The 13,326-nt window shown below is 42.3% G+C and overlaps 1 protein-coding gene across 1 annotated transcript in view; it reads right to left on the bottom strand.

Moving 5' to 3' along the window:
- Window positions 1–6,190, bottom strand: part of LOC126146948 (chondroitin sulfate N-acetylgalactosaminyltransferase 2-like) — a 116,637-nt gene extending 110,447 nt beyond the window's left edge. The window contains exon 1 of the mRNA XM_049915658.1: window positions 6,086–6,190. Within this exon, the coding sequence (XP_049771615.1) occupies window positions 6,086–6,190 (105 nt within the window). The remainder of the gene's footprint in view (window positions 1–6,085) is intronic.
- Window positions 6,191–13,326: the final 7,136 nt, after the last annotated feature.

The raw sequence follows: 13,326 nt of genomic DNA, 5'->3' as shown, positions 1-13,326 counted from the left end.
TAAACCGTGGTGGAACTTGTAATGTGTCAGGCAAATCCAACACCTTCCATGAAAACCCTGACATGATAAGCAAATCGAGTAGTATGTCACATAGCTCCGAATAAATCGTGACATTAAATTAACCAAAGTAATACGAGTAACGATTGAGCAAATGGAATACCACAGACTAACACAAGAATGCCTAAATGCATGTCATACCATCCCACCGTGACACAGACACAGTTCGAGGGGAGAAACGAGAACAGAAGCCGAGAGCAGAACCGTGTTAAGCGAGAAGGCCCTACGATAAGGGACGGACACCCACGTCGCCAGCTAACCGCTACGACCACACCACCACAAATTTTTAGCGTGAGACTTTTTCGCGTCTCTATTACGTTAGGACCACCTGCCAGCCCATGTTAAAAGCTAGAGCCCTCCAGAAGAACAGTATAGATCTTACGATAACGCTAAAAGGACCACACCAGCTGAAAGTTTTAGCGTGAGACTTTTTCGCGTCTCTGTTACGTTAGGACCACCCCCCAGCCCATGTTAAAAGATAGAGCCCTCCAGAAGAACAGTATAGATCTTACGATAACGCTAAAAGGACCACCCCAGCTGCAAGTTTTAGCGTGAGACTTTTTCGCTTCTCTGTTACGTTGCAAACTTTAAAAACATTGCGCCATCACGAAAAGTATAACGTTTCTCATTGGATAGACAGAATTTTTGTAGGCGGAGCTTAAGGTTAACATTGAGACCCTGATTGATCAGATGAAAACACAGCCAGGTAGTTTTTTTTTAAACCAACTTCGGTAAATTGTAGTAAGGAGAAGTTAGGAAAGAGTTGCTTGCGAGACGCCGAGCTGTATGGAGCTGCGCCGGCCGCCGCCCCCTGACGAACACCGACAAGGTAATGAATGCACGCGATGCCGCATTTTTGAGCGCATAAGGCTTCACTCAGAACTGCAGAAGTCTCTTATGTTACATCCCCTTTTTGCGTAATTCTAGTGTCGATCGTCAATTAAAGCTCATGGTGTTCACATTTGCCACTTGAAGTAAAAATCTGAAACATGAAGATTGTTCTGTTATATAGTTATTGAGAAGCCACATCAGCCACTGTAATTTACGACAAGTTAGATAAGTAATTAAAGATAATAGGGGGTCACTATAGACTATTTTGATAGTTTTCTCTCTTGTGAAACTTAATTTAAACCTAGATTATAGAAGTGATATGGCATTGCGGAACTTGGAAACCCATTCAGGGAATATTCGTTCACATTTTTGTTGAACGCAGTTGGTTTTTACCATCCTGTATTAAAACATTTCCTTTTATCAATAGTGCAATTTATAAACGATGTTTTGTGAGTGGAATAAAATTTCCAATGGTAAACTTAACTGCTTTTTCGACGTTATTTTACCAGCTAACTAAAAATAGGAAAGCTTTGAACCCCTTCCACTAAATTTAGTTAGTATTAAGATTCCTTTACAGGGAGTGCAGTGGAGCTGACGCTGAAATCATTAAGTATTTGGTTATATCATCGCTAGTATCACTGAACTCTTCTGAATTCTACATGTCATGTGTGGTCTGACGTCTCCTTACCAGCAACAGGTCCCAGGTTCAAACTAGTCAATTCCCTAAAAAAAACACGCTCAGAGCGTCGTTGCGCGGAAGTGGTAGGGAGACACGATATAGAACAAACAGACACCACGCAGAATGTTTAGAAACCAACATCAGACTTTAATGCTGGCCAGAGTACACGTGTGTCTGAACACACAGTGAACCGAATGGTGGGCCTGTGCAGTCGACGACACGTGCATTTTCCAATGTTAGCACCACGACATCGCCAACTACGACTGAAATGGGCACGTTACCATGGTTACTGGACGTTGGCGCAGTGGCAGAGCGTTGCATAGCCTGATGAATCCCGATACCTTCTTCATCATGCCGATGGCGGGGAGCGAATCCGTCTTCTTCCAGCGGACGGAGGCAAGCTGTCGGCGGCTTCATTATGCTCTGGCAAACATGGGTCCGTGGGAGCTCGTTCGAGGCACCATGACGGCCAAGGCGTCTCGTGCACAGCTTGCAGACCACGTACGCCCCTTCATGACGATCATACAGGGTGATTCAAAAAGAATACCACAACTTTAAAAATGTGTATGTAATGAAAGAAACATAATATAACCTTCTGTTATACATCATTACAAAGAGTATTTAAAAAGGTTTTTTTTTCATTCAAAAACAAGTTCAGAGATGTTCAATATGGCCCCCTCCAGACACTCGAGCAATATCAACCCGATACTCCAACTCGTTCCACACTCTCTGTAGCATATCAGGCGTAACAGTTTGGATAGCTGCTGTTATTTCTCGTTTCAAATCATCAATTGTGGCTGGGAGAGGTGGCCGAAACACCATATCCTTAAGATACCCCCATAAGAAAAAATCGCAGGGGGCAAGATCAGGGCTTCTTGGAGGCCAGTGATGAAGTGCTCTGTCACGGGCTGCCTGGCGGCCGATCCGTCGCTTCGGGTAGTTGACGTTCAGGTTTCGTAACTAACCTTTTTCGTAGGACTCTCCATACAGTTGATTGTGGAATTTGCAGCTCTCTGCTAGCTCTGCGAGTCGATTTTCCTGGGCTGCGAACAAATGCTTGCTGGATGCGTGCTACATTTTCATCACTCGTTCTCGGCCGTCCAGAACTTTTCCCTTTGCACAAACACCCATTCTCTGTAAACTGTTTATACCAACGTTTACTACACCACCTATCAGGAGGTTTAACACCATACTTCGTTCGAAATGCACGCTGAACAACTGTCGTCGATTCACTTCTGCCGTACTCAATAACACAAAAAGCTTTCTGCTGAGCGGTCGCCATCTTAGCATCAACTGACGCTGACGCCTAGTCAACAGCGCCTCGAGCGAACAAATGTACAACTAAATGAAACTTTATAGCTCCCTTAATTCGCCGACAGATAGTGCTTAGCTCTGCCTTTTGTCGTTGCAGAGTTTTAAATTACTAAAGTTGTGGTATTCTTTTTGAATCACCCTGTATTTCACGATAGCAGTGGCATTTTTCGAAAAAGATAGTGCGCCATGTCACGAGACCATGAGTGTGATTGACTGGTTCGAGGAACACAGTGGCGAGTTCCAATTGATGTGCTGGACCCTCAACTCGCCAGATCTCAATCCGAGCGAACACGTCTGGGATGTGATTGACGTGGCATCAGAGGTCGTTGTCCCCTTCCACGAAATTTGCGGGATTTTGTGTGCAGATGAAGTGCTGACTCCTTCCAGCAACCTACTAAGGCCTCGTTGCTTCCGTGCCATGACCCGTCGCCGCCGATACTCGTGCCAAAGGTGGACATACTGGCTGTTGGGTAGGTTCAAAAATGGCTCTGTGCACTATGGGACTTAACTTCTAAGGTCATCAGTCCCCTAGAATTTAGAACTACTTAAACCTAACTAACGTAAAGACATCACACACATCCATGCCCGAGGCAGGATTCGAACCTGCGACCGTAGCGGTCGTGCGGTTCCATTTATTTAAAAAAAAACTCAAGAGATAGATAAGAATGATTAGTGAAAAGGTGAATCAATTAAATAAAAACAAAGAATAAATAAGAAAAATGAACACCATATGAGACCGATCGAGAGACCATCCCAGAGTACCCCAGAGAGCTACAACACCAAGAAGAATCGCTTCTCGCCTTTTGACAAGATCAGTGTGTAATATGAACAACAAAATAAAACCCACCCACCTCCCCAGGAGTCGGAACTCCCGCACCCTAAAATATAACTTAAACAAAATCAAATTAGATCTCAAATTAGCGTTCTGCATGTACACATAAAACGGCATGGCTGTGTGAAACATGCAGTAGCTTCGACTTCAAACAGATGCAGTTGCCAATTCATAAATAATATGCTATTAGATGGAAACACGCTGAAGCAGGCGCCTGCTGGAGGCTAGTATGATGTCACAGAGATAAGAGACAGGGCGCGGCAGGAAGTAACAAGCGCCTACAGAGCAATGGCGGCGCCTGAAGTGCCTTTTTCCAGCGGATCGCACTTAGTTAAAACTTAAGCGCGATCCTGCGCTGCCCTGGTGGCGGCCGCTGAAGCTCGTTCAAGGTCACCCACCTTGCGTAAGCAGTAGCAGTGCTGCCAACACAGCCATGCGGCCACCGCGGCCGGCTGTTGGGTAGGTGGTCATAATGTTCTGGCTGATCAATGTAGATGTGTTCTTCTCTTGTTTTAGAAGCCACCTGCACCGGCCTGTAAGCAAACTCCTCATGTTACTGCAGGTGGCCACTGTCGGTATAATATGCGACATGCTGGCGTGTTGTGCCCGTCTCTTGTAACAGTTGTTGTAGTTAATGATGTTTTCAGCAACAGTTGTTTGGTTAATGTAAAAACTTTGTAATGAAGTGCTGTGAATTTAAACGTTTGTTGCCTTTAAGTTACTGTCCTGGCACTGTGTTGAAGTTTATGATGTTTTCAGCAACAGTTGTTTTGTTAATGTAAAAACTTTGTAATGAAGTGCTGTGAATTTAAAAGTTTGTTGCCTTTAAGTTACTGTCCTAGTACTTCCGAGATTGAACATAGTTTATCCTTTCTCTTGTGCTTACAGGGAGTCTATTATTGAACTACATGAAAAATGTAAATTAGTAACAAACTACGGCGTGCACACACTTTACTCAACATGTAAACGTCACTACAGATTTTCAGATTTAGGTTATGACATGTTCGACATGCCTTCCACCAACGGCGAAGATGGGGTGCAGACAAATAGCGATATTCGGCATGGGCAGCTAAAGTATCGGATCATCGATGCTGACGATAATCTCCTGAATGGCTGTTCTCCATTCAGCAATGGCTTTGGGTTTATTTCTGTACACCTTGTCTCTAATACAGCCCCACAAAAAGGAGTCACATGTTTTCAGATCCGGAACACAGGGCGACCAATCGATGACAATACCAGTGGCCTCTGGGTACCCCAGGGCCAGAATGTGGTCCCCAAAGGGCTCCTCCAGGACATCAAACACCCTCCTGCTTCGATGAGGTCGAGCTGCACCTTGCGTGAACAGTATCTTGTCGAAATCAGGGTCACTTTCGAAATTGGTATTGAAATCATCTTCCAAAACCTTCACGTACCGTTCGGTAGTCACTGCGCCATCAGGGAATATCGCACCGATTATTCCGTGACTGGACATAGCACACCACACAGTCACCCATTGACGGTGAAGACACTTCTCGATCGCAAAATGAGGATTTTCAGTCCCCGAAATGCGCCAGTTTTGCTCATTGATGAACTCATCCAAATGATACTTGGCATCATTCCTAAGCCAAACCAACAGCGGATTCTAATCCAATCGTGCAGTTTGAATGCCCTAACGAAGAATTTATGACGATTTTATTTCATGTAGTTCAATAATTGTCATCTGTATGAGTGCTCTTATGCAGTGTTTTAGTTGGTTGAAGTTTAATGCTGCATTGATAGAGATACTGATCTTTGTCTCAAGAAAGTCTTAAAATTATTCAGTGAGGAGAGACGGTATGGGCAGTTCAACAACCTTGAGAAACAAATACGTAAAAATGAAGAGCAAATATGTACAACGTCAATAACATTTTTCTTATTTGAAACTTTTAAGGGGTTTCACATACAAAATTTGGAGGCATTACTTTTCATCATGCCCTTGTACATACAAATATATTGAGAAAAGGGGATTCTGGAAAAAGCAGATATGTCCACATGAAATTAATTCCCAGTCCTCTGACATGTGTGCAGTTTTAAAGCTAAATATTTCGGACACCTTGTGCAGTATAGGCTAAGCCAGTAGTTGTCCTCCCCGTACACAAAGATTTAGGCAGGTGCTGAGCATGGCAACAATCTCAGACAGACTGGCAGCTCACCTGTGGAGACATCTGTGAGCGCAGCCTCGGACTGCGACTCCACGCTGCAGCGGCCCAGCAGCAGCAGCAGCGTCAGCAGGCAGACGGAGCACACCACCAGCAGCAGGCGCACCCCCACCAGCAGCCGTGTCGGCACCATGCGGGCTCTGTCTGTGCAGCAGTCAGCAGGTTCAGCAGTCAAAACACGTGCAGAAGTCGCACCCCCACCAGCAGCCGTGTCAGCACCATGCGGGCTCCGTCTGTGCAGCAGTCAGCAGGGTCAGCAATCAAAACATGTGCAGGGGTCGCCACCCCACCAGCGGCCATGTCGGCACCATACGGGCTCCGTCTCTGCAGCAGTCAGCAGAGTCAGCAATCAAAACATGTGCAGAAGTTGTACCCCCACCAGCAGCCATGTCAGCACCATGTGCGCTCTGTCTGTGCAGCAGTCAGCAGGGTAGGCAATCAAAACATGTGCAGGAGTCGCACCCCGACCAGCAGCTGCTCCGACACCAGACGGTCTCCATTCCTGCAGCCATCAGCACACACTCTTGACATCAGCAGGGTCAGCAGTCAAAACACATGCAGAAGTTGCTCCTCCACTGACAGCTGATGAGCACCGTATGATGAGTATTCAAAAGTATAGGCATCTATTGCTTTTTAAAAGATTTTATTTGTTCATCTACATCAATGTTATTCCCTTCAAATTGTCTCCACTCAATGGACAAAAAGATCTAGGTAAATCTAGTTTAAGACAGTTTATTTTCAAGTAAAATTTCTCTGTATGTATGTATGTCTAAAGACCTGACGATGAACAGAACATGTTCGAAACGCATTGTATTTTGTTAGATTAAACATAAAACAAAAAATTAAAAAAGTGAGTAGTAGCAAAAATTACAAAAAAATAAGTCTCCATTCCGTATCCCAGCTTTTTTTCAACATCCGAAACACTTCTCGAACTTCATCTTTGAGTTGGCTTTTAGATCTCACACTGATACGAACTTAACCTCGTCTGCCTTAGTAAAATGACGACATTCTATTGTTTTCATTGTTGTTGGGAACAGAAACTTACATGGAGACATGTCTGGTGTATTTGGAGGCTGGAGCACAATTACAGTATTCTTTTTGGCCGAAACTTGACTAATATATAACAATGTCTAAGTAACTGCATTATCGTGAGACAAAGTCTTGAATTTTTTCGCCACAAACCTATCGGTTTGTTTCAGTTGCTTCACTCAAATGGTGCTGAAATTGTAGGTTCAATGTATGAGATTGACGAGTGCTACTTTAACTTCTACTCCTCAATTTATATCAAAACTTTAGCTTTAAAGTATGCTTTACTGATGGCTTGACGTTGCGGCGAGAACTTACGGTGCACTATCTCGTTGAAATCAAAGAACAGAGGGGGGCATAACCTTTTCATTTGACTGTACTTGGCGAACGTTTTCCGGTCCTGACGACCCATAATGCTTCCAGTGGAACCACTGTGCTTTCATCACCTGTCATCACTTCATCACTTGTGATGTGTTCCAGTAGTTCTGCATCGCTGATGACTTCTACGCAACGTGCTCTTGCCGCTTTTTTATTGGAAATTCTACAGTTTTGGCACTAGCCTTGCTACCACATGTTTCAATCCAAAATCATCCGAGAGAATATGTCTTGAGTCGGTCTATATGCCAATATTATCACCAGTTTCTCCGTTTGTGGCACAGCGATCGTTCATAATCATTTATTTCACTCTTTTTGCAGTTGCTACAGTTGATGATGTATCCAGATCGTTTCTCTACCGTCCTTAAATATAACATTTCAAATTTAATAATAAATATTATGTTCAAATGAAAGTTCCTTTGGCCTTATTATTATTGCTGTGACTGTCGAAATTACGATGTACGAGAGAAATTTGCTTTCTCCACAACCTTGTCCCGGTCCAGCAGCTTATTCTGCGAGCATTGAAATCTGAAGCGTCAGTAAATACTATCAATGATAAAGAGAAATCTTTATATATCTTTGCTAAATTTTTCTTTGGAGCACTGTAGATTGTCGATTGCCAACATGCATTGATATACGCTACATTTATGTGCTAAATGCGTTAGAAACCGCGGTAATGACAAATAATATTATGCTTCCGCAAAACTGCAGCTGAGCTTATTATACGAAGCGTCAATCTACTACGAATGAGTAACCAAAACTAATCTCTGATAACGTCCGCACCTCCACAGAGAGGAAGGAAATTGCTCGAACAGAGATTTAAAAAAATTTACATTGCTCCTTTCCTAAGAATTTCAGAGGACAGCATATTAAAATATATTTCAATAAAATTATTTTTTCTACACTGGAGTCATTAAAAAGAACAGGAGACATTCTGTTTTTATGTTGTTGTTGTGGTCTTCAGTCCTGAGACTGGTTTGATGCAGCTCTCCATGCTACCCTATCGTGTGCAAGCTTCTTCACCTCCCAGTACTTACTGCAACCTACATCCTTCTGAATCTGCTTAGTGTATTCATCTCTTGGTCTCCCTCTACGATTTTTACCCTCCACGCTGCCCTCCAATGCTCAATTTGTGATCCGTTGACGCCTCAGAACATGTCCTACCAACCGGTCCCTTCTTTTTGTCAAGTTGTGCCACAAACTTCTCTTCTCCCCAATCCTATTCAATAGTTCATCATCAGTTATGTGATCTACCCATCTGATCTTCAGCATTCTTCTGTGGCACCACATTTCGAAAGCTTCTATTCTCTTCTTGTCCAAACTATTAATCGTCCATGTTTCACTTCCATACATGTCTACACTCCATACAAATACTTTCAGAAACTACTTCCTGTCACTTAAATCTATACTCGATGTTAACAAATTACTCTTCTTCAGAAACGCTTTCCTTGCCATTGCCAGGCTACATTTTATATTCTCTACTTCGACTATCATCAGTTACTTTGCTCCCCAAATAGCAAAACTCCTTTACTACTCTAAGTGTCTCATTTCCTAATCTAAATTCCTCAGCATCACCCAACTTAATTCGACTACATTCCATAATCCTCATTTTGCTTTTGTTAATGTTCATCTTATACCCTCCTTTCAAGACACTGTCCATTCCGTTCAACTACTCTTCCAAGTCCTTTGCTGTCTCTGATAGAGCTACAATGTAATCACCGAACCTCAAAGTTTTTATTTCTTCTCCATGGATTTTAATACCTACTCTGAATTTTTCTTTTGTTTCCTTTACTGCTTGCTCAATATACAGATTGAATAACATCGGGGACAGGCTACAACCCTGTCTCACTCCCTTCCCAACCACTGCTTCCCTTTCATGCCCCTCGACTCTTATAACTGCCATGTGGTTTCTGTACAAATTGTTAATAGTCTTTCGCTCCCTGTATTTTACCCCTGCCACCTTTAGAATTTGAAAGAGAGTATTCCAGTCAACATTGTCAAAAGCTTTCTCTAAGTCTACAAATGCTAGAAACGTAAGTTTGCCTTTCCTTAATCTTTCTTCTAAGATAAGTCGTAAGGTCAGTATTGCCTCACGTGTTCCAATATTTCTACGGAATCTAAACTGATCTTACCTGAGGTCGGCTTCTACCAGGTTTTCCATTCGTCTGTAAAGAATTCGCGTTAGTATTTTGCAACCGTGACTTATTAAACTGATAGTTCGGTAATTTTCACATCTGTCCACACCTGCTTTCTTTGGGATTGGAATTATTATATTTTTCTGGAAGTCTGAGGGTATTTCGCCTGTCTCATACATCTTGCTCACCAGATGGTAGAGTTTTGTCAGGACTGGCTTCCCCAAGGCTGTCAGTAGTTCTAATGGAATGTTGTCTACTCCCGGGGCTTTGTTTCGACTCAGGTCTTTCAGTGCTCTGGCAAACTCTTCACGCAGTATCGTGTCTCCCATTTCATCTTCATCTACATCCTCTTCCATTTCCATAATATTGTCCTCAAGTACATCGCCCTTGTATAGACCCTCTATATACTCCTTCCACCTTTCTGCTTTCCCTTCTTTGCTTAGAACTGGGTTTCCATCTGAGCTCTTGATATTCATACATGTGGTTCTCTTTTCTCCAAAGGTCTCTTTAATTTTCCTGTAGGCAGTATCTATCTTACCCCTAGTGAGATAAGCCTCTACATCCTTACATTTGTCCTCTAGCCATCCCTGCTTAGCCATTTTGCACTTCCTGTCGATCTCATTTTTGAGACGATTGTATTCCTTTTTGCCTGCTTCATTTACTGCATTTTTATATTTTCTCCTTCATCAGTTAAATTCAATATTTCTTCTGTTTCTACTAGCCCTCGTCTTTTTACCTACTTGATCGTCTGCTGCCTTCACTACTTCATCCCTCAGAGCTAAGCATTCTTCTTCTACTGTACTTCTTTCTCCCATTCCTGTCAATTGTTCCCTTATGCTCTCCCTGAAACTCTCTACAACCTCTGGTTTTGTCAGTTTACTCAGGTCCCATCTCCTTGAATTCCCACCTTTTTGCAGTTTCTTCAATTTTAATGTACTGTTCATAACGAATAGATTGTGGTCAGAGTCCACATCTTCCCCTGGAAATGTCTTACAATTTAATACCTGGTTCCTAAATCTCTGTCTTACCATTATATAATCTATCTGATACCTTGTAGTATCTTCAGGATTCTTCCATGTATACAACCTTCTTTCATGATTCTTGAACCAAGTGTTCTTATAGAAAAATTTAATACATATTCTCTGATATTAAATTTTTCTTGAGACATTCGAGTCTCATCTTTATCTACGATAATTATAGAAGCTTAAGGAATGAATTAACATTTATGCCACTGTCAGGGCTTGAATCCGATCTCCTTGGTTACTATGCAAGAGTACTAGCCCTTACACCACTGCGGCAGTATACCTACCACACCTGTCGATCTAAAAATTGGAAAATAAGCTGAAGGCGTGAATTGAAGTATGTGTAATGGAAGACATTGCACTATGGTAGTCCATGCATCTATGTTTGCTATACTACTGCAGTGGTTTAATGGCTACCATACCTGACTAGTTAGCAAGGAGACTGGGGTTTAAGTCCTGAATTTGAATTCATTTATTCAGCTTCTATCTTTATCGAACAAAATCTCTGATCCATTTCTGTACAAAATAAATAATCTGTGAATTATCAAAACAACCACAGCCTTTCTGACACCTGCCAACAAACTAAATATCCAGTGGAACTAACACTGTACATATACTTTTCAGATATGTTCACCAACGCAACAACGGAAAAAATCGCGCTAATGGGACTAAAGAAATATGCGATACTACAATATTCTCTGCACCTGTGGTGTAGGGATAGCGTCTTTGACTAGTAATCAAAACGTCATGGGATTAAACCTCCCCACTACTTAAAGTTTGAATAAAAATCATTAGCAATGGTGGGCGAAGACTTCCGTCATACGTAGTCGTCCCCCTTCTGCCAATGGCCTTGTCAAAGAGGGCAGAGGAGCAGACATTTTGTACTAGTCCCCATTCGGATCTGATGGAGGGGATTCCCAAGGAGGAGGTGACTACAAGAAAAAGATTGAATAACTAACGAAAGGGTAACGTTCTACGAGTCGAGGAGTAAAATGTCAGAAGTTTGATCGTCGTACGAAAGTTAGAAAATCGGAAATGGGAAATGTTAAACCTCAATCTAGATATAGTGGGGGTAAATGAAGTGAAATGAAAAGAAGACAAAGGTTTCTTGTCAGACGAGCATATTGCAATATCAACAGCAGTGGTCAATGTTGTAATGGCAGTAGGATTCGTTACGAATAGGAAGGTCGGGCCGAGAGTGAGTTATTGTCAATAGTTCAGTGATTGAATTGTTCTCATTAGAATCGACAGCAAAACATCACCAGCAACAATAGTTCACGTGTACATACGGACGTCGCAAGCAGAAAATAAAGAGACAAAGTATGTCAGGATACTGAATGAGTATTTCAGTATGTAAAAAGAGATGAAAATCTAATAGTCATGGGAATGGAATGTGATTGTAGAGGAGGGAGTAGAAGAAAGGATTATGAGAGACTACGAGCCTGGTAGCAGGAACGGGAGAGGAGAAAGGCTCCCTGAGTTCAGTAATAAATATCAGTTAGTAACAGCGATTACCTTGTTCAAGAATTGCAATAGGAAGAGGTATACCTGGAAAAGGCTAGGATATACGTGAAGATTCCAGTTAGATTACATCACTGTCGGGCACAGATTTCGAAATCAGATGTTAATTTAATGCGTACCCAGGAGCAGATACAGACTCAGATCACAGTTCAGTAGTGATGACGAGTGGGCTGAAGTTTAAGAGAGTTGTCAGGAAGAATCAGTGCCCAGAGAAGTGGGACACAGAAGTAATAAGGAATAAACAGACACGCTGGAAAGTCTCTAAGGCTACAGATACTGCGATAATGAATAGATCAGTATACAGTTCAGCTGAAGACAAATGGGCACCTTTAAAAAGGGCGATAAGAGAAATTGGAAAGAAACCGTAGGTACAAGGAAAGTGACTTCGAAGAAACCAAGGTTAGCAGAAGAAATACTTCAGTTGATCGACGAAAGAAGTAAGTACAAAAATGTGCAGGAAAATGCAGGAATACAGAAACGCAAGTTACTTAGGAACGAAGTAAATAGGAATTGCAAGGAAGTGAAGGTTAAATGGCTGCATGAAAAATATGAAGACATCGGAAAAGAAATGATTGTCGGAGGGACTGCTGCGGCATACAGAAAATTGAAAACAGCTTCCGGTGAAATTAAAAACAAGAGTGGTGTCATTAAGACTCCAACGGGAATTCCACTCTTAAAATTGAGATGAGAGAGCGGATGGGTGGAAAGAGTACACTGAAGGCCTCTCTAGGAGGGCGAAGATTTATCTGATGTGATAGAAGAAAAAAACAGGAGTCGATAGAGAAGTGCTTTGGAAGACTTAAGATCAAATAACGAAGAAGGGATAGATAACATTCCACTGGAATTTCTGAAATCATTGGGGAAAGTGGCAACAAAACGACTATTCACGTTGGTGTCAAGAATGTATGAGACTGGCGGTATACTATCAGACTTTCGGACAAAACATCATCGCTGTATTTTTTCTGTATTCTTCACTAGCGTACTCGGCAAAGCTTTGCAATACCTAATTATGTATTGGAATTGGATATAAGCTCTAACCCGCTTCTCTCTATCCATTATTCCTCTCTACCCCTCCCTCTGTCCATCTCTTTCTCCCCTCTCTATCCCTCCAGACTCTCTGCCTGTCACCTTTCTCTGTCTCTCCATCCCCTCCTTCCCATCACTCTGTCCACTTCTCCCTTCCTCCCTCTCTGTGACCCACAGGCCTATTTTATTTAATTGTAAACAAATCATAGAGTAGGAACTGAAGTCCCTTAAAATGAGTGGGTAAATCGGCTGGTATCATTGGTGTGAGAGGGGCCTCTCTGGCAGCATTACATAGATTTGCAGTACATGGACTTCTTAATGGTATTCTAAT

The sequence above is a fragment of the Schistocerca cancellata genome, chromosome 1 (assembly GCF_023864275.1).
Source record: "Schistocerca cancellata isolate TAMUIC-IGC-003103 chromosome 1, iqSchCanc2.1, whole genome shotgun sequence".
Taxonomy (NCBI): Eukaryota; Metazoa; Arthropoda; class Insecta; order Orthoptera; family Acrididae; genus Schistocerca; species Schistocerca cancellata.
The sequence above is the reverse complement of the archived record's forward strand: the minus strand, read 5'-3'. Positions and strand labels throughout refer to the sequence as shown.